General features: G+C 48.5%; 1 protein-coding gene across 1 annotated transcript; it reads left to right on the top strand.

The window, feature by feature from the left end:
• The first annotated feature begins 15,326 nt into the window (after nt 1-15,326).
• Nucleotides 15,327-17,094, top strand: LOC112876249 (cystathionine gamma-synthase 1, chloroplastic-like). The gene is made up of 2 exons (XM_025940315.1): nt 15,327-16,351; nt 16,445-17,094. The coding sequence occupies exons 1-2, from the start codon at nt 15,452-15,454 to the stop codon at nt 16,889-16,891; spliced, it is 1,347 nt and encodes a 448-aa protein (XP_025796100.1). The 5' UTR covers nt 15,327-15,451; the 3' UTR covers nt 16,892-17,094.
• The last annotated feature ends 9,221 nt before the right edge of the window (nt 17,095-26,315 follow it).

Raw genomic sequence — 26,315 nt, 5'->3', positions numbered from 1 at the left:
GCCGAGTGCTGCACTCGGCAAAGGAAAACACACGGTGAACTCCTCCTTTGTCGAGTGCCAAACACTAGGCAAAGAAAAACACTCAGCAAAGAATGTTATGCCTAGTGTCAAGCACTCGGCAAAGGTAGACACTCGGCAAACGAGCGCCAGGACGTACAGGCAATTAACGGCGTTAGTCTTTGCCGAGTGCCTAGTCGAAGACACTCGGCAAAAAGGAGTCTTTGCCGAGTGCCTAGTCGAAGACACTCGGCAAAGTGGAGTTTTGCCGAGTGCCTAGGTAAGACACTCGGCAAAATATACATATTTTTTTTCTTTATTTTATCCAAAATTTTTTCTATTGTCATCCTACATTCTCCTTAACAACATATGTAATTTAGGTTTATTTATTAAAGTGTTCGCTATATTTCGTCAATTTATTTTATTTTATTGAATTTCTTGAATAATTCAAATTTGAACTGCGTGGTCATTCGAGTAGTGGAAAAAATGAATGAAAAATTGTTATTCATGTTAATGAGCATGCTTTGAGGCCTTATCGAAGAAAGGACCAAAAATTTCAAACCCACTATTCACGAAACATGGCGACTAAATTGTGTTCAAGTCGTGTTTAAATTGTATAAAAGGTAAATTTGGTCGGAAAATTATGAAACTTGTCGAGATGTCATATTATCATATGAGGACACTGTGATAAAATTTTTATAAGATTTTGTGAAAGTTTGATATCTACGATGCTTAACACCTAATTAGACTTCACATAAAATCATACACCTCTTTGAAGAACTTTCAATTTGTAAGCATCGTATATTGTAACTTTCACGAAACCTCATCAGATTTTTATCACAGCTTCTCCATGTGATATCATTACATCTCGACAAGTTTCATGATTTTCGGACCATATTTTCTTTTTATATATTTTAAAAACAACTGGACAAGAAGTTCGTCGTCATGTTTCGTGGACAACAAGTTTGAAATTTCTGGTTTTTTCCTCGATAAGGTCTCAACGCAAGCTTCAATAACGTGAATATCATTTTTTCATTCATTGTTTTCCATTATTCGTGTGACTTGTAGTTCAAATTTCAATAATTACAAAAAATTCAATAAAATGAAATAAATTGACAAAATATAGCAAACACTTCGAGCAATGGGCACAAATTGCACATACTGTTGCATATAATGTAAGTATCACAACAAAAAAAGTTCGGTGCCAAAAAGTAAAAAAAATGAATGTGAATATTTTAAAAAATTGGATTTCTTTGCCGAGTGCCATAACCGGGCACTCGGCAAAGAAGGGCCTTTGCTGAGTGCCAACAAAGAGGGGCCTTGGCCGAGTGCCCCAGATCTGGCACTCGGCAAAGAGGGTACATATATAAGCAGCTCACTCGATGTTATCCACACACTCGCTCACACGCCGCGCCCGCGCCCCCACCCCGCCCCCGCCCCGGCCGCGCCCCCGGCCGCGCCCCCGCCCCGACCGGCCGCGCCCCCACTGCGCCCCGGCCCCGGCCGCCGCAGGTACTGCATCCGTGGGAAGATTGTGATGATTGTGATGAAACTATCACACTAACCACTACAAAAGTTTAATCCAGCTTTGCTTACATGAATCCTTAATCCCTACAAAATGCGAAAGACTTACAAATGCTAGAAGCATTACATTTAGGCAATGTCAATGATGATAGTTATGCTTCGGATGATGCGGATTATGACATGGTTGATAGTGATGATGAGACTTATGATCCAGCTAATCCTGATGATGAAGATTACTTTTAATCAATGTAATACTATATTATTATGTAATTATATTTTATTTATTTTGCATCTCTTTCTAAGTATGTCATGTTTATCTGTACTTATTGGTTTACTCTTCTTAATTTCAGGTGATTGAATAAAGATGTTGGGCGGTGGTTACTTGAGGAACGTACGGAGATCGTCATGAGGGTTGGAGGAGATAAGAAGAAAGGACAGTACTGGATTGCCGATGGTGCAATCGACTCGTCCTCTACTCCTACTCTTTCTCAGATTCGAGCAAGGAGCACGAGTGCGAGCCCAGCCATACGACCTCGGCAGGACACTTCACGCCATCAGATACAGGCACTCCAGGTTATTCCTTCTTTATCCGTCGTTCTTTGATTATTACATACCTTTTCTTTGCATTATTGTAACATTGGGGTGAAAACTGTGCAGGGCCGGCTGGAAGAAGAGACAAGGAAATGACAGGAGTTGGAGCAAAGGATGAGTGATGTACTTACTTACATGCAGAGTCTTAGCGCTGCAATGGGTGTACCTCCGCCAGCTTCTCTGTTTGTGCAACCTCCACCACCTAATCCGTACTCTACTCCTGTGAGTGGGGATAAGTTGTATTTATGTATGATCATCATTTATCTTATCTCATATGCAATCTCTTCTCCTCTGTGTAGAGACAATTGGCGGCATCAAATGATCCGCATGCTATGCCATCTCCAAACGAGGCAACTCCAAATCAGCCATCTCGAAATCTTCGTATGTAACATTGGAAAGACTTGTTGGCGATGGCAAAGAGACTAGTAGTTGTAAAACTTGTATTGCACTTTGTAGACTTGGCATTTGAGAACCTTTATCATTGTTAACTCTTGTATGGTAAACTTGTGTATGTGTTTTTAGTTGTGTGATGATGAGCTGTGGGTAAATTTGGTTGTGTGATGATAAGACTCGGGTGAATTTGGTTGTGTATGTGAAATTTCAAATAATATGCCTGTGTGAATATGTGCCTGTGTAAAATGGAGACTCCCCATCCAGGGATGGAGAAAAAACAAAATAAAATCTTTTAAAAAACACTTTGCCGAGTGTAGAGGAAAGGCACTTGGCAAAGTGACCTAAACTTTGCCGAGTGCCAAGGGCAGACACTCGGCGAAGTGACCTAGACTTTGCCGAGTGCCATGACCCAGGCACTCGGCAAAGAGCCTAGTCTTTGCTGAGCGCCACGTCCCAGGCCCTCGGCAAAGAGCCTAGCATTTGCCGAGTGCCAACTCAAGGGCACTCGGCAAAGACGCTGTCACGGCCCCAAACGCCGTCACGGCTACTTTCTTTTGCCTGGTGCCGTCCCGGACACGCGGCAAAGCCTTTGCCGAGTGCCCGGCAGAAGGCACTTGTTAAAGACGTCTTTGCCGACTAAATCGCTGCCGAGTGCCCTTTGCCAAGTGTTACACTCGGCAAAGCCTTTGCCGAGTGTAATCGGGGCTTTGCGGAGTGTCGCAGACACTCGGCAAAGGGCCTGAATCCGGTAGTGAGTTGAACCAAGCCTTGCCTATGATCGGTGGGCTATAACTAAATGCGTGGGCCTGGTCCTAAGTTACGCGAGGGTCTCTCATCTCTCAGAGGTTATGACGAGATTAGCAACACCATTAGCAACATCCCAACCATTCCGATCAGGAGGTGTTCGGGAGTAACTTGAAGACCAGGTGCCTCCATTACTACAACGAGGTTTCATCTACATCACGCCTGCATCGAGCAGGCACGGGGTCGTCAGCGCCCCTAATGGGATCTACTGATCTACATGTAAGTGATTAAGTTCTGATTATTTAGGGCTCTTAGGTGTTCATGTAATTAGGGTATGAGATCCCGCATATTAGTGGTGTATTTTTCCTACATTTGGCATCAAGAGCCATATTAGTCTAATCATGAACCCTAAGTTAACTAAGTTATTCTTTCTGTCTTTGTGCATTAGATCTGTGCAGTGAGTTCGGTTTATTCATGTATTAAGATTAGATCTGTTAGTTTTGAGAGATCTCGCATGAAATGCTAGATCCGAAAGGAGTAAAAGAGGAACCAGTAGAGAAAACATTAGATCCATAAGATTCCACCCTAGAAAACCTCATAAACCCCTTAGATTCAAAACCATGAGATCCCCAGGACAAGAAATAAGAAACAAAAAAAAGGAAGGAACCCTAGTAGCCGCCGGTGCCGCTTGTCCCTGCCATGAAGAGTACATGTCGGACCCCTCGATGGAGGCACACGCGATTAAGCGCATGCGCCGCTGGCGAGGGGCTCGCAAGGGCTCAGCGGGCAGCGAGCTAAGGCCAACGGTGGCTCCCAAAGAGGCGTACGCGGCGGCTGTTAGAACTCGCGGGGCATGAAGACCCCACGGCGGCATGGCCACCACAACGGCGCGTAAGTCCTTGCCGGCGGTGGCGCTCCAGCATTCCGCACACGCTTGCACGTGGCACATGTACTGGGCGGATGCGAGCGCCGGCGGAGTGGTGCCATGAGACACCTCGGCGGTGGCGCCGCCACGCACGCCTAAGGCCACGTGCTGACTGATGGCACTGTAGAGAGTGGCATGAGGCAGGGCATATCCGCATGGAGGCCAGCGGCGGCGCTGCCCTGGCCGGCCGTGCCCACACGCGGCCCTCAGGCCATGGCGATAGCAAAATCAGCCGGCCATGAGGGCAGGCTTGCGGTACCGAGGCCCCACGGTGGCGCATGGCCGCATGGCGGCGCTCAAACTGGCAGCACGTCGGCCATGGCCTCTATAGAGAGGCGCACAGGCGGCACAGGGCACCTGAGGCAGCATCGGCGGCTGAGTAAGAGGAAGAGGAAGAGTATTAAGGTTAGGGCCGAGGGGAGAGCCGGCGCGGGGTAATATACCCCCAATATCGGCGCTGAGTGGTCCGATCGAGCGGACAGCCCAGATGCAGCCAAAGAAAGGGGGAGGGGCGGGCACCCGAGTTGGGCCACTTAGGTGGTCTGCTTTTTAGCTGCCGAGCCTCTAGCCCGGGTAGGTGAGGGGAGAGGGGGCGCCCGGTCGTGCCAGTTTGGTGGCCCGGCCGGAGATTTTTGGGTCCTGAGCCCATGTAAGTTTCGGCCCCTTGAGAAAATTCTCCTTATAATTAGTTTATTAATTTTCTAAGTTGTCTTTCAGTATTTCCCATTATTAGCACTAAGTAAAATCTTTTTGGAGGTTAAACGTACAAAGACAATTATGAGATACTATTCTGAGTAAATAGAACCAACATGAAATTTATTTTGGAATGGTTTAGTTTTATTTTGGATATTTAATTAATTTCTGACCAACATTGTTATTAATTATTTATCCATGAGATGATTAGTTTAATTTAAGTTATTTTGCTTCTGCCCAACGGTGATGCAAAATTGAGCTTTCCGCTATGTTAGTTATGCTAACTTATTTTGCTTCTACCCAACGTGATTCAAAATTTTATTTATGAGATATTGATTTAATTGTTTTATTTTTGCTCCTACCCAACGGTGGTGCAAAATTCCTTTTGATATTAAGGTGCTTATCTTAATATAAGTTAAAGTTAAGAAAGAGGCTACATTAAGTCAGTTTTTTAATTTTATGCATTATTAGAATCTAAATGTCCTAATTTTACGCTTCCGCATTAAGACTCTGTTATGATTAAGTATGTCCTATCAAAATGGGACTAGGGTTTTTGGTTAGAAATATAATTTCTTGGGATTTCCTAGTAGCACTTTTATAAGTAATGGTAAGGTATGTTTCAAGTAAGTAATGGTAAGGTGTGTTTTAAGTCTCTAATTGGGATGGAACCAACGAGAAGTTCTAATTATAGATCTAATATCATTCACAAAAACTTATGATGGCTCATGTTTACATAATGAGAAAAGGCTGTTTGTAATCATTTGTCACCTCAATTAGTGAACTAGTTCAGGTAGTACATGAGTCAGACCATTATTATTTATTATTTCTTCTTTGTTTTCTACCCAACGGTAATGAGAAGTAGGATTATTAAGTTTTAGCGTTAACATTATGTAAATCTAACTGATATGGTAGATTGTTATTCACGTTTATTGTGGATATCAATGTTGTTTATGTAATATCCCTGTTTTCGGCTATTTTCAGTACCCTATCAGTTGAATGACTAATGGAGCAATCCCTTAGACAAATTGTTTAAGCACATCTAGCATTGATCTTGGACTTTTGAGTTCACTCCCTAAGTCGTTGCTCCTGGAGTAAAGTGGACAATGATCTAGTTCAGAGAAAAGAAATGTGTGTGTTCAAGTAAATGAGTTGGCTAAGTCTAAGATGAATTATTATTGCCAGCATAATTATAAGATAAAGTGAAGTATAAGCATCATAAGTGGTTTTTCCTCTATTTTTATGATATAACATTAGAAACTTCTAATTTGAAAAGATAACCCTAATATCATTCAAAGAAGAATGTAATTTTGATCCAGTTTAGCTGAAACTTTTTTATAGCAATTTTGTCACCTTGGATTGACCGCACTGGATTCATGATTTCGTTGGCACCACCAATTTGGTTGCTAAAAGTATTTTGTAGAGAAAATAAGGAGCCAAACAACGTCAAAATTATTTCTGTTTGATTCACCATAGTAGAAAATTGGTGTGTTAACTTATATATGTATCAACGATGCATTGAATCTCCCCCAAATAAACTTTGTAGCGAGATTATTTGCTATGATATTGAGTATTGTCAAATTGATGTTTATTCAGTTTTAATTAAAGTTACTTCAGTGGGGAAATAAGTAAAAAACAATGAGCATACATCTTAATTCAGCCATGTAGAAACGCTCTTGGTTGGGCATTAGTTACTCTCATACTAGGAATTAATGTCTCAATAAAATTCTATGCACCACTAAGCGCAGGAGCCGATTTGAACTAATGCACCAAGCAGAACGTACACCTAACTAACCTAAATTCTAGGCAGGCCACCCAAGTCCCAATAAATGGAGAAAAAAGCATTTGGTAACAATATCTCAGAAAATAAGCTCGTTTTACTTCGGTGAAACCTCAAACTTGAATTTGATGAGGCGACGACCCTAGTTCATTTTGCATATGGTCGGATGCATCAAGTCGGTCAATAATGTGTAGGTATACTAATTAGAACCACAGAGCTCTTGACCGGAACGATTCACGGTCAAATATCTTATGAACACCCTTTTATGGACGCTCATGTGAGCTGGCACAGCGCAGGTTCATGAACCTTGCAATGCTTGCTTGTTATTACAAGGTGCATTTACTTTATGTTATTCACCACTTGCGTTGCTAGATTAGATAAGAAAATGACATAGCGTATGCGTGCTTCAAAAAGTCCATACTTTCAACATGTTTTGTAAAATCAGGTAGTGGGTTGAGTAGTTGCTCAATTGCACATCAGCATGAAATAGAAAAGGATCCGACACCGTATCGAGGACCATGGAGCCGTGTTGAACGCTACGCCCAACTCAGTTTCTTACCCCAGTGCGACATGGATGGGCCAATCTGATTTAACAAATGAAATTTTTAAAAATGGCTATCTCATTTCTGCTGCAAACCTCAACAAATCCTGGACTAAGTGCCCCTGCCATCGTTTGTGAGGTGGTTTTGACACTAGCTATGGTAGCCACGGCACATGGTTTTCTACCAGGCCAGTTGGTGCAGTACCACTACCTCTGTACTGTATATATGCTATCAAACATTAGGTGTACTACTTCTAGTTTTAATTAGCTACTAGTTATGACTATTCAGTCTCTTTAATTAGTTTCAAGAGGACCTACTAGAGAATTAGGGGGTAATGATCCTGTCATAAAAAGGGACAAATCCTGAAATAAGAACTGCCACTGGTACAAATTTTGACCTCACGCCCCAGATGGATTTTCACATGTAATTGTTTTGTTACGAACTGCATTACAACTGTTCATAGATGCCCACGATCAAAGTTAGAGAGAGAGATCATCGATCAGCCGGCCGGGGAACAGTTCGATCTGTCACATAGTCATGAGATCTAGCGACAAAAACTGCACGCAGCCAAGTGCACACTTGCTATACCACGTTAAATAATGAAATCAACAACTTACATGACATTGATCTGTGATAAAGAACAAAAACGATGCACAAGCATGAACATTATTGCTATACCGATTTCAATTGGTGCATGTGTTATGAAATTTGTTGTGGTACCTTTCATACTTAGGTCAGCGCCCATGCCTGCTTGTGGTGTGGTTGCACACTTCATCGTTTTCTCATCATGGTTTCTAGAAGAAATACTAGATGTGCGTTTGGTGGTAGTAAGAAACCGATTACCGTGTTCAAGTTGATTAATTACCAAGTATGTACACCTGACCGTATTATTAAAGTTGCAGTGTTGCACTACACAAGAAATATCCAGTTAATTTGCTCCAACACATGCTTCACCCAGAGTAAAAGCATGTGGAATGCATGTGCCTTCATCTGAAGTAAATTAGACCAGTTTTAGCAAATGTTGCAACATTATTGCTGCAAAGGGTAATATATAATATAATTTGAACCGCTGTTGATGACACAGCCGCATTCTGTTAATATTGATCTCATCCAACAACGTCCAACGACCGTGTCAAACTTCTTGATCGCGTCTTGATCGGGGGCGCCCAACCCAACACGGTTGGTGGGCCCCCCGTCACACAGCACAATAAAGGGGAAGGGGCACACGGTCCAAGGTTCAATGGAAAAATGACAACCCTAGAGGATCTGATCTCCTATGCGCTGAAGCGACGGGAAGCCCGCCGCCACCGCGCCGACCACCTCCACCTCGTTCTGGACCTCTACGTCGACTACGCCGCCGGCCTCTGCACCACGCCGACTGCGCCGCCGTCTCCTGCGACCTCAACCTCGCTGCTGTCACCACCATGGTCGGCACCAACCTCGAGCCCACCGGTCTCTCTCTATCCCTCACTTCCCTTCTTCCTTTCAGTGTAACCCAAGATCCACTATTGTTTATCTCAAATTAATGCAAGAATACCCTCTGATCTACTCCTAGTTGGTCCACGGGATCCAACAATGATATCAGACGCCTCGATCTAGTGTGTAGATCGAGTTTGGGGTAGAAAAGCAAGATCGAAAGAAAGAAGAAAGGAGATTTCAATCTCAAATCGAAAGAAGGAAAGGAACACCCAAACCCTAACCTTAACGAATGAGAAAAGAAATTCACCTCAGCCTGTCGCCATGCCACACCATGAGAGCACCCCAGCGGAGCCACATGCGACTCGGTCGCACGCGGCACTAGCGAGAAGGCCCACTAGGGCGCAGAACCAGCGGCGGCGGCATGGGCGGCGAGATGCGCACCGAGCCATCGCTAGAAGAGGTGGGGAGAAATAAAAAGGGGCGCTCGGCTCGCCGGTAATGGAGCCGGTGGCCGGACCGACAGCCCGCCGGTGAGCTTCTTGCCGCCGGCGCGAGCACTGGCCGAGCCTAGTGGGTGACAGCCACACGGAGGCGCGCCGACGGCCCTTGAAGAACAACACTCGGTTTTTGCCAGCCATGGTGGCTTCATGGCTAGTGCAAACGGCCGCCGGTGGCGCCGCCGCCACTTGAGCCGGGAGTGGAAGACGATAGGGAAGCTAGGGTTAGGGTTGGGGAGCTGCACCGGCGCACCCTTATCATCCCGATCGGCATGCTCGACCGTCAGATCTCGATGAACGGTCAGGATGAAGGTGAGGCTGGGGGAGGGTGCCGCGCTGGCTCGAATCGGCGGCCCAGCCATCGCCTGTCCGGCTCCAGGCCTAGGTGAGTGACGGCCTGAGCTGAGTGGGCGCAGCAGGCCGAGCCGACCAGGCGCAGATGGGCTGAGCGGCTTGGCGGACGCGCGAAGGGCGGCACTGAGCCGCCGAGCTAGCTAGGCCGCAGGCCGCACACGCGAGTTGGGCCGTGCTGCAACAAGCAAGCAGGACGAGCAGTTTTGGGCCGCGCGCGCACAATTGGGCTGAAACACAGTAGAAAATTTAGTTTTATTCTTTTTTCAGAAGCCCCTTTGATACTTTAAGTCTAGTTTAGTATCTATAATTAAATTTGCACCAATGTGATAAATTTTTTAGGGAGTAGATGAGCTCAACGAAATGCTTCTAAATAAGAACAATATTTTTTCATGTTTCCGCTGCTATGATATTTATCTCCCAATTAAATTGGAACCAACGGGAAAATTTAATTGGAAGAGTAGATAATTTTTTTTTCTATTCAATTGTGATATTGTTATTTTTCTGATCAACATTGATGATAGCAATATTATAAGTTTTATTCTTGAGTTTTCTATGCATTAGTTCTATTTCTGCCCAATGATAATGTAGAATTAATGTATAAGAATATTATATGAGTTTTCCATGCATTAGTTCTATTTCTGCCCAATGGTGATGTAGAAGAATATTGTATGAGTTTTCCATGCATTAATTCTATTTCTACCCAATGGTGATGTAGAATTAATGTAGAAGAAAAAGATGGACAACCGTTGATTTCCATCAACACTTGAAATTACTCGGCTGCAAGCCAACGGGCTCTTTTGCTAGGGTACGTGAACGGAAAGGCTTTGGGCTAAAATGAGTTTAGTAATTCTCACAATAGCTTCCGTTATTGTTAGTTTGTTAATTTTCTGATTAAATTGGAACCAACGAGAAGGTTTAATTGGAAAATGAAGTATAAGTGAATGTTTTTGTCGTTATGACTAAGTTCGTTGCAATAAGTCAGATGCATGTCTAATTTGACCAACGTTGAATTACACATGTGTGTTGTAGAGTGTTCGGATTTATATCTAAATTTGATGTTCAAACATTTCCTATGTCCTGAGAGCTAATTATGATATTTACGTCCCTTATGGGGAATTACTCCACATGGCGGGAGAAGTTTAGCGTTATTCTTATGCTATTCATATCATGCATGCTAGAAGTTTGTGGTAGCTCTTATGCTATCGTAGAATATCCGTTGAGGCCATAAAGGGAGGAATCCCAAAATTGCACCATTGCTAAGTCTAAGAAGGTGGAGAGTCAATTAACTGACACTTTACAAACGTATGCGGGCACTCTAATTGAGTAGCTCATTTGCGAAGTAATCTACTATGGCCACTAAGATGGAGTCATCAGATATAGAATGACAGGAAAGGGAAAAAATTAAGACTTGACGGGTTGAATCTATTAAACGAGCTGAGCACATCAATAAGAAAATGAATTATTTGAATAAGAGTTCAAACCCTTCCTTGTAGTATCATATTGACCTGAAATGAGTTTCAGGATAAAAGTAAGGTGTATACAAAAGCAAAAGATAAAATATGCGAGCATAACTTGCAGAAGTACTGCTAATAAGAAACTTTGTTAAGTTCTTGAAGAAAAATGAGGAGAGAGTGTGAATGAAGTAAGTGATAAATATCTCCTCATTCACGAGAATTCTAAATAATTTTTTGAAATTATGGCAGTAAGTTTCTGCCATATTCCAAGGGGGAGGATTGTGAGATTAGTTAAGAAAGATACTGTCTATTGTAAGATTAGTTAAGGAAGACACTCTCCTATACCTTAGATTAAATGTAATGCATAGTATGCATTGAAGGCAAGAATGATCTATTAACTATGACCGTCGGGAGGGTACAACGGCCATGAAAATGATACCCCTAGGCAAGAAATAGCTAAATTTCTGAACCTTTTACAGTTCCAATAAGAAGATAGTGTAGTTGACCGGTATTCACACTGGAAGAGTCTCAGCAGAATGGAGAAGTTGAAAGACATAACCATACATCAATGTATAAGTCGAAAGGTTATTGTTTCATTGTTCCTAGAGACGAGACACACTGTCTTCTTGGAGGATAGAAAAATCAGGGGGAGCATGGTACCTTGAGGAGAAGCGGGTATACGCGCCCACTCCGATGATCTAGGAACTGTTTTTCCCGGTATTTGTTGCTGCTGCACTGACTATGTAGGACACATGGTAACAACACCTGTTGCTCATGTGGCAACAACGAATGAAAATGAGGAATCTATCCTTCAGGAGCTGATAGAAACTATTGTCGCACATAAGGAAGAGCTGCAACAACCTCATATAAAAGATGCGGAAAATATTGAGGCTCCGGAAGGTCTCAAAGAGTTAGAAAATCAGCCATCCCTGATGATCGAGAAGTCTATGTTAACAAGGAAATTCAGATAAAGGGTGATCCCCACCTTATTTGAAGAAGCCATGAGAAGTGCTCACTCGCAGAGATGGCTTGAAGCCATGCGACATGAAATAAGATCAATACGTACCAACCAAGTTTGGGACTTAGAAGAAATTTCTAAAGGAGTCAAAACAGTAGGCTGCAAATGGGTCTACAAAATAAAACGTGACTCCAAAGGGAATGTGAAAGAAAGAAAGGGTGACTCCTTGCGAAGGCTTCACCAAAGAGAAGGAATAAATTATAATGAGACATTTCTCCTGTCTCATGCAAGGATTCCTTGAGAATCATATTGGCATAAGTGGCGCATGACGTTTTAGAGTTACATCAGATGGATGTAAAGACAAGCATTCCTCAACGAGGAATTGAATGAAAAGTTTACATGGCACAACCTAAAGGTTTTGTCATGGAAGAAAAAGAACGTATTAGATGCTGCGTGAAGAAATCTATTTGTGGATTAAAATAAGCTTCTAGATAATAGTATTTGAAGTTTGATGAAACAATAGGGAAATTTGGATTTTAAAGAGAACGAGGAGGATAATTGTGTTTATGCAAAGCTCAAGAATGGGAAATTTATTTTCCTCATCCTGTATGTGGATGACATCTTACCCGCTTGTAGTGATGTTATTCTGCTTTTGGAGAAGAAGAAGTTTTTGTCCTCGAATTATGATATGAAAGTTCTAGGTGAAGCTTCTTTCGTTTTAGGAATTGAAGTTCATCGAGAAAGAAAAAAAAGGGGTATAAGGACTATCGCAAAAGGCATACTAAGAAGAGGTTCTAAAGAAATATTGTATGCATGCGAGTAAACCTACGCATGCTCCTATAGTCAAGGGTGATAGTTTCGGGAAACTACAAAATCCTAGGAACCAAGAAATGATCAATCGGATGAAATTAGTACCATGTGCTTCGGCTGTCGCAGCTTAAAGAGTGCTCAAGTAAGAACTCACCCTGACGTAGCTCACGTATCCGGGATGTTTAGGCAAAAGTCCAGTCCAGATATAGATCACTGGAATAGAGTCAAGAATGTCTTGCAATTTTGCAAAGTATGACAGGCCTCATTCTATGTTAAGAAGAACAAGTACTCTCAAATAGTTGTAGGTACAAAGACAGAACTTTTGCGAGATGTGTAGTGAAATCCACAGTAGTTGTTAACATTTGCAGTTGGAGTTTTATTGTGGAAAAGCTCCAAACAAACATACAGACAGTTGCCCTATCATCAGTGATGCATACCTATAGTATATTATGATACGAGGCCACCAAGCAGGCACTTAAATGTTGGTAAAGTCATACCCGGAATTAAGTATTTCGCTCCTATGACAACAAGTCAAGTGTGCGGCCAAACACATTGGCATCAAGAGATAAATTGTTAAGGAGAAAATCCAGAATCATATTGAAAATATTGAACATATAAGGTCCAAGCAAATGCTTCCGGATCCACTCACCGAAGGCTTACCGCCCAATATGTTCAGAGAACACTCAGTTGACATGGGTCTATGGTAGCCTATAATTTCTTGATAACAAAGGGGCCTAGTGTTTATTCCCAAATGGAAATATGTATTGTAGTCGTTGCGTCAGATGGTACGGAAGTAACTGTCATGGTGCAGCATGCTCTATATATCGTTTCATTAAGAAGTAGACGTGAAGTACAAGTAATAAGTATGAAAGTATAAGATGAGATCAAGGGGGAGAATCTTAATACTGATCTCATCCGACACGGTCCAACGATCATGTAGACTCCTTGATCGTGCCCTTATCGGGGGCGCCTAACCCAACATGGTTGGTGGGCCCCCGGGGCGCAGTGCTACAAAGGGGAAAGGGCACGCGGCCCAAGGTTCAACGGAAAAATGATAACCCTAGAGGATCTGTTCTCCTCTGCGCTGAAGCGATGGGAAGCCTGCCACCACTGCGCCGACCACCTCCACCTCGTTCTGAACCTCTACATCGACTATGCCGTCGGCCTCTGCACCACGCCGACAGCGCCGCCATCTCCTGCGACCTCAACCCCGCTACTGTCACCGCCATGGTCGGCACCAACGCCAAGCTCGACGGTCTCTCTCTCCCTCACTTTCCTTCTTCCTCTAGGTGTAACCCAAAATCCACTATTGTTTATCTCAAATTAATGCAAGAATACCCTCTGATCTACTCCTAGTTGATCCATGGGATCTAACACATTCGAATTGTGCAAACTTCTTTGACATTAAGCATTAATACATAAAAAGTGACATAGATTGTTTACACCATAGTTGATGTTTATTATATTCATGCACCGCCATGTCATTATATTAGTGACGACGCGTCCATAGGACGGGCGCTATACCCATCACTGTTGATGGTTATCCCTGTCAATATTGGACTTCTTAGCATAATAAAGTGATAAGACTAAAACAAAATATTAGCTTGCAAGATCTAACTAAGATTATTTGCAAGATAACATTAGCCTTTTATCTTCTAGATAAACTGCTGCCACTGTTCTATTAGATGCGCCTTAGAGCAACTCTAAGAGACTCTCCATGAATAGAGATTTTGATGGAAAAATACTCTCTAACAGCTTCTCTAAGTGGTTATCCAAATATAGCCATACTCCATTCCGTATTTCTTGCTAGCCAAAGATAGATAACGAAAATGGCTTTCTAGAGCGTACACAATATATAGAAAAGCTATTGGAGAGTGAGAACATATAGAAAGTGATTTTTATGGAGAAGGCTCTCCAAATGATAATTTAGAGAGTGAAATTTAGAAAGACTTTTGGAGATGCTCTTAGTTGCCAAAGGTCGTATTTGTTTCAGCTTATGGTTAATTTTGAAAAATTAAAAAGTCAGATGACTTATCCATAATCGAACTCGATTATAGATTCTTGATTCTAGATTCTAGAAGTCATCTGACTTTTAAATTTTTTAAAATCGAACTTTCAAAATCAACGAGAAGCTGAAACAAACAGGGCAAAAGGCATATCCTATGGGCTGCTTGCCTTCTCTTTTGTGCGAGAGCACCGCCGTCCAATTGACGCGCCTGCGCGTACCATCAAGAAGACGTTCACATGCTAATCAAGCGATTCAGCCGCAATTAACTCAGACTCCATTATATTAGCAAAAAAGGACCCACACACTGAAGACGCTATAAACAAGATGGAAGGGTCAGCCTAATAGATCAGTACTACTGTTTTCTTATTCCTGCTTATACTCGCTTTTGACTTTGCAATCTTGTTGTACAATCTTACTCAGATCCTCTCGTGTGTTTTCTTAATCACACTTGCACACACTACTTGTTTAATTGTTCACTCCATCTTAACAACCTACTCGCTTTTGGCTCTTGGCGCACCATAACCTCATGAGAAATGTCATGTACGCGCCGCATGTGTAAAAACAACCGCGTATAAACGCGCGTCGATTTGTGCCTATATATGTGTTCAAGGGAGAGAGGAAGGCCAAAGAACCAAACACACAAGCTTTAGTTAGTCACTACAGCCCCAGGCAAGCAGCTACCAGTCAGCTCCTCCTTCCTCATAACTGAGCTCAATCACTTGGATTAATCCGCCATCCAGTTCTGCTTGATCCTTCTCCGAGCTCATGGCTCCGTCTACCTCCCTTGGCAAGATCACGCTCCCGAGGCCGCAGCGCCGCCTCCTCCAACCTCTCAACTCTCCAAAGCACAAGCGCGCCACCGCCGCGCCCCCAGCTGGGTTGCTCCAAGAGTTGCTCGGTGATGCTCACCCTCCCAAGCCAAGACGCGCCTCCGACGAGACTCTCGCCGTCCACGCCGGGGAGAAACTCGGGAAGGGGGCGGGCGAGGCTGCCACGGACTCGATCGCGACGCCAATCGTGAGCGGCACAACGCACTGGTTTGAGAGCTCCGAGGACCTCATCGCCTTCAAGGAAGGCCGGCGCCACAGCCACGAGTACGGCCGGTACAGCAACCCGACGGTCAGGGTCCTGGAGGACAAGATCAGCGCGCTGGAGAGAGCCGAGGCGACCCTGGTCACGTCGTCCGGCATGAACGCCATCGTCGCCACGCTGCTGGCACTCGTGCCGCCGGGCGGCCACGTCGTGACGACCACTGACTGCTATAGCGAGGCCCGCGCCTTCATCCGTGATAGGCTCTCCAAGATGGGCATCAGGTCCACATTCATCGACCTCGACGACATGGAGTCGCTAAAGGCCGTTCTTGACCAGAACAATGTAACTCTCTTCTACGCCGACTCCCCAACAAACCCACTCCTCAAGTGCGTGGACATCAGGCTGGTTGCAGAGTTGTGCCACCAGAAGGGTGCCTTGGTGTGCATCGACAGCACGCTCGCGTCGCCGATCAACCAGAAGCCCCTCACCCTCGATGCCGACATCGTCTTGCACTCCGCTACGAAGTACATGGCTGGTCATCATGATGTTATTGCCGGATGTATTAGCGGCTCCGAGGCACTCATCTCCGAAATACGAGCATGGCACCACGACCTTGGCGGTGCTATCAGTCCGGTACGTTTGCATCTCAACATGAGGATCATTGAATATAATCCCGTTGATTTTCCTCAAAAGGGTTGTACTGATCTATTCTCTGAAATTATGCAGAACGCGGCTTACATGATCATACGTGGGCTTAAGACGATGGCCCTCCGTGTTGAGGCACATAACCGCACGGCGCTGCAAATTGCACGCCTCCTAGAGTGCCACCCAAAGATTGAACGGGTGCACTACCCTGGGCTAGAGAGCAACCCATGGCACCAAGTCGCCAAGAGTCAGATGACAGGGTACGGCGGCGTTGTTAGCTTCGAGGTGAAATCAGACCTCTGGGGCACCATGAGGTTCGTTGATGCGCTGGAAATCCCCTTGATCGCAACATCGCTCGGCGGTTGCGAGAGCCTGGTACAGCAGCCGGCGGTCATGTCATTCTGGGGAAAGAGCGACGAGGAAAAGGCAAAGAACGGGATCAAGGACAACCTGGTGAGGTTCAGTTTCGGGATCGAGAAGTTTGAGGATTTGAGGGACGACGTTCTCCAAGCCCTAGAAAAAATTTAGGACTGAAGCATGAAGTACAATTTTATAGGTTTTGGACAGAACTAGCTAGCTAGAAACTGCTATTTACATACACTGCAGCTTTGCTAACTTTATAGGAAGTTCAAAGGATATTCTTTTATTCACTTGTAGAAAGGAAAAGACATAGTTCAACCCTGATAAATGAGTAATATGGATGCCAATAGTACCGGAATGTTTATGATTTACTCCTTTATTTCATACTAACTTTTCATTCAATTTTACCCAAAAGAAACTTTAATTCGATTATCGATCTCTGCATAGGTAAATCCGTAAATGTCTTGAAAGATAGAGTAGTAATCTCTTTCATATCTCCTTTTTATCTATGTAATTTTGCTGCGAGCTTTGGTTTGAAGAAAGAAGTGGATGTCGGAGTTGAAGCCCCGGTGGTGAGGCACTCAACACGCCCTTGGCTACAGCTTAAAAGATTTGTTTGGATTAAAGTTGCATCTTCACTAGCGAGACCATTGTAACACCATTTTTTTTACGAGCAAGGTAAAATATCAGTATTGTGTTATAGTATTTCAGCAAGCAATTTCCTTGCCCTCTGTTGAATTGGAAACATCTGATGTTAGATTTTTCTTGGCGACACCATCCTTTTGTGCACTAGTGGATGGCGCGCGCCCATGCGCGCGTATTGCTGTATGCATAAATGGTGTCTCGGGCAGAGAATAGTATCAGTTATTCTAAAACATTATCCTACCGAGCGACATTTCACAGGAAGATAAATTTTAGGTAAATTTCTTATGTTCTTACTGATTCCATTTTGGCATCCATCACACAGCACGCATTGCCTCCATCACAATGCCCCTACTTCAAAACAGGACCTCATTTTAGTAAATTTAGCTTGACTAAAGCCCTTGTTATTGTATTGTGAGCTCATCCAATTTCACATCAATATTTTTTGTGAGCTGTAAGTGATAAAAAAAATGTTGCATGACTGGGCTACACATACGTAGCAAGAGAGCAAATAGTTAGCTCCAGAACTGTTATAGAGCAGCTGGTACAAAGGAAAGAGCTGAGAAAACAATATTATACTCCATCTAAGAAAACTATAGTGTTGGTACATACGGATAGGGGTATCTCCTGCTAGGGTGTCCAACCCGAAGGCGTAAGGTTATCCGTAACCTCGCCCTAAGCCTTTGGGTGACGGGGCATACGGCTCGGGCCTGACAGCTGGGGTCACGGTCTCCGGACCTCACCCCGTGCTCTGGCAGGTCCGGCGCCTCCACGTACCCACAAGGACAAAATGCTCAGGAACAGCCACCACGGGCTCGAACCCCCGTGGGGTGGTCCGGTGCCACCACGTGTGCAAGCCGGACCCCCTGTGGGCCTGTACACCTTGGCCGGCCTCGGGGGCCCGGACCCCCCTTCCCTCCGGGGAGGAGGTCCGGCACCGCCACGTGCCCCTGCGGAAGTGTCTGCTAAGCCAGCTCTGCCACGTGTCCGGTGGCAGTAAGCCTTCTGCGAGACGCCAACCCAACAGCCGCATTAAATGCGGGTAGGTGGGCTGCGCGTGCCCGTGACGGGGCGTGGGCTGCCCACTAACACGTTAGGCAGGTATACTGACACCACGGTAAGCCTGCCTGTTACGGAGGCGGCGCGTCGCATCACCGTGCTCTGCGCGCGGACGGGCGGCGTGTAGTCACATCACGGCGCCGTGCGCATGAGCAAAGGGTAATTATGATCTGCTGCAGGAGAGCTGGGGCGTGCGCTGCTACAGTGTGCGCGGAGGCTACGGCACAACGGATCAACGTAGCCCCTTCACCTGTCAGCAGGAATTGACCCAACAGTGACAGCACGTCTTCCACTGTGCATGTCATTGACAGCAGGCACTGTGCCGGTAAGGCGGCATATGACCATACCCTGGCTGTAACTACGCACATCAACTTCTCAATCGAGGACTACAGGAAGAAACTGAAGCGGAAGATCTTTGTATTTGTGGCATTAAAGGCTTCAGTGTGTATATTGTCTAATGTGTCGCTGGGTCCACCTGTCGGGACCCCGCTCAATGTACGCACTCTCCTTGAGCCTATAAAAGGGAGAGTGAGCTTGTTAGAGCATAAGGTCCCAGGGTTCTCACAAGTTCTCCAAGTCCCAGAGACACTCAGGCTCTCTTAGACTTATTCCAAGTTCACAAGCAATACAACACACAAGTGGACATAGGATTTTACGCTCCGACGGCCTGAACCACTCTAGACCCCTGTGTGTTCCCCGTGTTCATCAGCCTCTTGATCTCGCGTTTCTAGACTTCCCCCAAACTCATCCTAAACTAGGATTAGGCGGGTGCATTCCGCCACCCGGCTGGAGATTTCCTTCGACATTTGGAGGGCTGCGACTTGCTTGCAGAGATCCATGGAGGCGAGTGCGGAAGCCATTCTTCATCCCGCACGCTGGTCGATAAGGCCTTCCGGCATGGCTTTTACTGGCCGACAGCGCTCCAGGATGCAGCTGAGCTGGTAAGATCCTGCAAGGCATGCCAGTTCCATGCAAAGCAGATACACACTCAAAGCTCAGGCTCTGCAAATGATTCCACCCTCTTGGCCTTTCACTGTATGGGGGTTGGATATCTTGGGACCGTTTCCCAGGGCCGTCGGCGGGTATCGGTACCTCTACATTGCCATCGACAAGTTCACCAAGTGGCCAGAAGCAACCCCTGTGGTCAACATCACCAAGGCATGGCACCTGCGTTCCTCAAGTCAATTGTGTGCAGGTTCGGGGTCCCGAGCCGAATCATCACTAACAACGGGGCCCAGTTCAAGAGCCAGTACTTCCAAGAGTACTGTGAGGACATCGGTATCCAGCTCTGTTTTGCCTCTGTGGCGCATCCCAGAAGCAATGGCCAAGTAGAGCGGGCTAATGCTGAGATCCTCAGGGGGCTCAAGATCCGCACCTACAACAATCTTGAGAAGCATGGTGCGAAGTGGGTTGACCAGCTTCCATGCGTATTATGGGGGAACCGGACCACACCCAGCCGAGCGACCAGGGAGACCCCTTTCTTCCTGGTCTACGGGGCCAAAGCATGCCTTCCCCCGGAAATCACCATGGGCTCACTATGAGTCCAAGCTTTCGATGAGGAATTGCAGGAGTGGCAGCGTCGCCAAGATGTTGACCTCATCGACGAACGAAGATGGCGAGCAGCGGTGCGAAATGCACGGTACAATCAAGCGCTCCGGCGTTACCATCAACGGTTCATGCATAGTAGGGAGTTCTGGGTCGGGGACCTAGTCCTAAGGCGAATCCTAAACCGAGAAGGGCTACACAAGCTCTCCTCAGGCTGGGAAGGCCCCTTCAAGGTGACGAAAGTGTGCCAACCCGGATCTGTTTGCTTAGCTACGGAGGAAGGCATGCAACTACCCAACCCGTGGAACATTGAGCACCCCCGTAAGTTTTACCCTTAGGGTCTTAGCTGAGAGAAAATTTTTTCCTTTGTAAATGGTAGCATCCCTGCGCGGACCAGGGTGGTGGAGGTCCGTCCACGTAAACCCGGCCCCTGGTGTCCATCGCACATTCTATCTGTACCAATTTATTAAGGAAATTTTTTTTCTGAGTTTGTCTTTAAGGTTTATGAAATTCAGTTCTTCCTTTGGTTTCCTGCTTACCCTAACCCCCACGTGGTCCTTTATTCCCTTGCTGTGCCCGAGGCCCGCTTTGAGTTGTTACGCTGTGTCTCCGCCATGACCTCTGCTTCACAGGAAAAAAGGGTCCGGTCTACTGGGGACTGGCTTCAGGGAAACGTACTTGTCCCCTGCGGGGTCCAGAGTTGTGTAGCGCTTAGCCTGGTTCCGTACCCTAAGCCTACATGCTCTACCTCCCTAGGATGAGCACCATAGTACCTAGAACCACGGACCTGGAAGCCTGGACCCCTTCAATCCTTGAACCCAGGCCTTGGTGCTCTGATTCGCTAAACATCTCAAAGAACCCTCACTGGCAAGGTCCGGGACCTCGTGGGAACGATTACTAAGCATCAATTCTAAGTCATGTGAAGGGTTAAACCTCGTTTTCATGGTAGCTAGTCCTATTTCATTGCGACTACCTCCCAGGGGGCCAAGGGACCTTGGTAGATCCAAAAGCACATGACAGAATAGGCAATTGGGAAAACGGCTAAGTTTTCTTGCAAAACAGATAAGTCTGCTTATCATATACAAAATATTACATTACCTTAAAAAAACTAACTACTCCTACTCTATTGGTCGTCCGGAGGGGTGCCTCCCGTTGGCAGGTCCGGCCCGGAGAGGTGCTCGATGTGGGACACCACGATCTCCACCGCCTCTTGCACTCCTTCTCGGGCAGCGGCCACCATTTCTGGTACAGGGCCAACCAGGACTGGAGCCAGCGGAACCGCGGGGTCATGGCTCCAGAAGCAGGTGAGGATGTATTCAACCATCGCCCGGGCAACCTCCTGCCCTTCGGTCTCTAGGCACTCGAGGACGGTGGACTCCATGCATTGCAGTCGCTCTGCGGCAGAGTCCAGCGCTGGAAGGACGGCGCCAAGTGAAGGAGGGGCCTCTGCAACCTGGATGGGGCTTAGTCTGAGGGTGTCCAGGGTAGGGTTTGCTTCACCAACCCATTTCACAACTCATTCGATCCCGGCGCTTTGCTCCGCCAAGAGTCCCTCCACCTTGGCCTCGTTCTCTTGGAAGACCACCTCCTGCTCCCTGAGGTCTTGGGCCCGGGTCTCCAGGTCTACCAGGCGGGCGGCGAGGCAGGCTCTCTCCTCCACCACGGACAGCTCCCGTTGCTGGAGGTCCGCTCGCTCCTCATCAATCATCTTCGCCGCAGCCTTCACGTAGTCGATTGTGCGGCGAGCGGTCTGCAGTTTCTCCTCCACCTCCAGGTCCTTCTGGACCGCCGCCTTCTCCCGCTGGACAACCACTTTCTCCCGCTGGGCAACCGCCGCCTCCTGATCAATGGTCCTGCGCATCTTCTCGTGCAGGACATCGCGCTCCCGCTCGAGTTGGGCCCGCTCCTCGGTGTTGCGGGTGGCTACCACTTGGATGTGGTCCCCCAGGCGGTGCTCCCAGTCAGAGAGCTGGAGGCGCTCTGCCTCCAGCTCCTCCCACTCCTGCCGGAAGCCCTCTTCCATCTCCTCCATCGCCCGCTGGGCCTTAACCATGAGGCGGGGAAGCGGGACCTTCACTCGGCTTGGGAGAGGGCGCCTCCCATACACCACCTCCGGCGCACTTTCCTGTGCGGACTGGGGGACGGTGTTAGGAGACTCGGTGACCTCCGCAGCAGCTGCTCCCACCGTCGCAGCAGCCTCCTCCGCAGCCGACTCCGCAGAAGGGGCCTCCGCCGTAGCTCCCAATGCGGTCGCCGCAGCTGGCTCTTCGGCCGTTGCTGCTGGTGGGGCCATTTCCTCCTGAGGTATGGCTCCAGCCTCGGAGGCTTCGGCCCGGGCCTCCGCCGGTGGGGACAGGGACGGTGGCGTTGCCAATGTTGGCGCCGGCCCCCCAGCAAAGGTGGATGGAGCTGGCTGGGGGCCGGACCCCCCGGCCGGTGATTCGCCAAAGGACACGGAGGTCACGGCAGGGCAAGTAGTCCTGGCAAACATCATCAAGATAAAGATCCAGAAATTAAATGGAACAGAGAAAAGCATGAGGAGTTAGCCATTCACGTGAAGCCGTGCACCACCCATCCTGCCCACGTGATCAGAGTTTCCCTCCTTCCAGAGGAGGATGCCCCGGGTGACTGGTGGGGTCTTTTCACCAAAGGTGCCTCTGGCGCCGGAGGCGGGACCCGCTGCTGCGGCTAGGATGGTGGTGGTGGCGGTGCCTGGCGCTGCTGTGCTGGCGGCGGTAGCGGAGGTCGATGCTGCGGCGACGACCGCTGCGTCTCCTCCGGTCCCCCCTGCAGCTGCTGACGTCGCGGTGGGGGTGGTGGAGCCTGGGTGCTACTCCCCCCCCCCCGCCCCCGACTCCGCCGTCTTCTAGCGCTTGGCGGCCGGCTCCCCCACGAAGGATCCGTCGCCGCGGTGGAGCCTCCGTGACCTGGCCTCCTCGTGGTCCCGGCTGCTCCGCGTGGTGGCCACTCCCTGCACCTCATCATCCTTACGGATCGGGATGGAGCGCTCCTCGTCGTCCATACGGATCGGGATGGAGTGCTCCTCGTCGTTCTTCCAGATCGGGATGGAGCCCACGTTGTATTTGTGGCGTAGCTCCGGCTCCTTCCCTTTCCCTTTCCCGGCAGGGGTCGGACCTCCATGGCAGGACCAGCCGGGGCCTTGGTCGGCGTGCTGCTGGCTGTCGGGCGAGGAGCCGGGGATCCGGATCCCACGATTAGGGTCGCCTCCCACCTGCCGGACCACCAGGCCGCCCTCATCGAGAGTCGGCGTCGACTCCAGGACTGCCGTCTGCATTGCCTGGTCCTCGCACAGGGCCTTGATCCCCCTCGGGAGTACCAGTGACTCCGGGGTATACGCTTCGTCGGTCATCGCCCGGATCGAGGCCTCTAGCTCCGTGCTGAACAGATCTGTGCCGGCCCCGCGCATGATCCTACAACAGTCGTTCACCCCAGTGAACATGCAGGCCATCCTGGATCGCTGTTGCAGGGGAGCAATGCGGCGCCTCAGGAAGTTGCCCAGCACCATCATGGACGTCAGGCCATCCCTCGCCAAAGTTTTGACCCGGTCCAACACTGGGTCGAGCTCCACCAGTAGGGACGGCCTGGCCTTCTAGCAGCTACGATCGAGGAGGGGCCCTTCCGTCGGTAGCTCGAGGCGGTCATTGGTGTCGGTCATGGCAATGACCCAGTCGTCACGCCAGTCCTCCCACTTGGCGCTGGAGAAGGCGCTGATGTAGGAGCCGGACATTCCGTGCCAGAGCTGGAAGTAGTAGGCGCCGATCTCGCACTTGCTCCTCCCTGTCCCATCTAGAGCATAGAAATGCCTGAAGATGGCGACGCAGGGACGAACCCCCACGAACATCTCCATGAAGTGGGCGAAGACGGCCACGAGGAGGACAGAATGGGGGGGTGAGGTGCTGGAGCTGAAGGCCGAACTCCTCCAGGAGCAGGAGGAAGAAGGAGGAGATTGGTGGCACCAGCCCATAGGTGATGTACGAGTTGAAGAGGACGAACTCCCCCGCGACCAGGTCGTTGAGGGAGCACGAGCCTACCTGGATCTTCCTGGAGAGCTCCGGCGTGGTCCACCCCAGGAGGCGGCGCACCGCGTCAAGCTGGCTCTGGTGCTGAAAGCGGCGGGGTTGACGAAGCAAAGACATGGCGGTGGTTGCTGCGATTGCGAGGGGATGGATTGCACGGGCGCTGGAAGAGGAAGAAACATCGGGCGCAAAAAGCAGATCGCAAACGTGCGAGTGGAGACGAAGGGGCGCTGCGGCGTCTGAAGAAGGCAAGTACGAAAGGATAGCCGATCTCTGCAGTGCATGCCTTTAAGTAAAGCTGCTCGCCCTTTGAACTCTTCGGCGACCGAGGAGAAGCCAAAGTGTCGCCCGCACCAGGCCCTCGCCTCTCACCCTCTATGATCGGTGGGCCCGGGCCCGCCGGTGAAGGGTGTGGTCGCTTGAGGCGGGGGGGAAGTGGAATCCGAACCGCCGGGGCCGCGGGACAGGCACGAATAAGACAAGAAGCTGAACTGTCAGGCGCGCAGAACGCGGACAGAGGACGTCCCCTCGGGGATCTCGCTAGAGGGGAAAGGTCCTTCTTGCCCCTTCACGATGAGCACAAGCTATCCACCCGGCGCAACATAAGGTTATGGCCCCACCTGTGGGTTCATTACTCACCCGAGTTGGGCTCGGGGGCCTCTGTCGGTACATACAAACAGGGGTACCTCCTGCTAGGGTGTCCAACCCAAAGGGCGTAAGGTTATTCATAACCTCACCTTAAGCCTTTGGGTGACGGGGCGTACGGCTCGGGCCTGACAGCTGGGGTCACGGTCTTCGGACCTCACCCCGTGCTCTGGCAGGTCCGGCGCCTCCACGTACCCATAAGGACAAAGTGCTCAGGAACGGCCACCACGGGCTCGAACCCCAACAGGGTGGTCCGGTGCCACCACGTGTGCAAGCCAGACCCCCTAGGGGCCTGTGCACCTTGGCCGGCCTCGGGGGAGGAGGTCCGGCACCGCCACGTGCCCCTAAGGAAGTGGCTGCTAAGCCAGCTCTGCCACGTGTCCGGTGGCAGTAAGCCTTCTGCGGGACGCCAACCCAACTACCGCATTAAATGCGGGTAGGTGGGCTACGCGTGCCTGTGACGGGGCGTGGGCTGCCCACTGACACATTGGGCAGGTATACTGACACCACGGTAAGCCCGCCTGTTACGGAGGCGGCGCGTCGCATCACCGTGCTCTGCGCGCGGACGGACGGCGTGTAGTCACATCACGGCGCCGCGTGCATGAGCAAAGGGTAATTATGATCTGCTGCAGGGGAGCTGAGGCGTGCGCTGCTACACTGTGCGCGGAGGCTATGGCACAGCGGGTCAACATAGCCCCTTCACTTGTTAGCAGGAATTGACCTAACAGTGACAGCACGTCTTCCACTGTGCATGTCACTGACATCAGGCACTGTGCCGGTAAGGCGGCACATGACCATACCCTGACTGTAGATACGCATGTCAACTTCTCGATCGAGGACTACAGGAAGAAGCTGAAGTGGAAGATCTCTGTATCTGTGGTATTAAGTTTTATGCATTACTGAACTGAAAATGTTTGTGGTTCAACGGGAAAAGAAGTGACTCCGAATAGTTGAGAATGGCTTCTGTCCATTATGAATTATAAATGGTATATTACAAAAATCATTGACAATTCATTGGCAAATGCCATACACAAGGAATGACCCTCAAATTAGCGCCAACCAAGGTTCAGAAACAACTAAACTCATAAAATGAACTTCAATTTTGTGAGTAAGAGAAAAATTCTTTTCAATTTTAGCATACAGAACATGATCTGTAATCCAATTGATAAATACATGCTATCCAAACGGAAAGGATCTGTGATAAAATGTACCTCACCAGCCAATGTTTACTATAAAATTTTATAAACACCACCATGTCATGTTGCGCATGATCATTCATCAAATCATATTACTGCATAGATACAAGGGAAATAGCAACTATACTCGGTCCTGTCACCTGCGCCGGGGGATCCTCCACCGTCACCGCGGCGCCGTCGCCCGCATCCCCCCGCCCGCGCGAAGGAGCAGTGCGGCTTGGTCCGTGGAGTTATCAAGCCGGCAGTCGACGAGGCTAAGTCACCAATCACCGCACAGCCGCATGTGGCCGGAAAAGCGGATGATGTCCCGCCGCTGCCTTGCGCCCTTGCCCGCGGCCTGCTTGAGCGGCCACTGCGCGCGAGGTAGACGAGACTTGGGGCGTGGGCGTGAGACGGGAGCTCCGGCCTGGCGTGGTGCAGGGAAGGAGGCGCCGAGCTACCATGCCTTGGAAGGAAGGTGGTGGCGCA

The sequence above is a fragment of the Panicum hallii genome, chromosome 9 (genome assembly GCF_002211085.1).
Source record: "Panicum hallii strain FIL2 chromosome 9, PHallii_v3.1, whole genome shotgun sequence".
NCBI classification, from domain to species: domain Eukaryota; kingdom Viridiplantae; phylum Streptophyta; class Magnoliopsida; order Poales; family Poaceae; genus Panicum; species Panicum hallii.
Note: the sequence above shows the minus strand (reverse complement) of the source record. Positions and strands in the feature narration are given on the sequence as shown.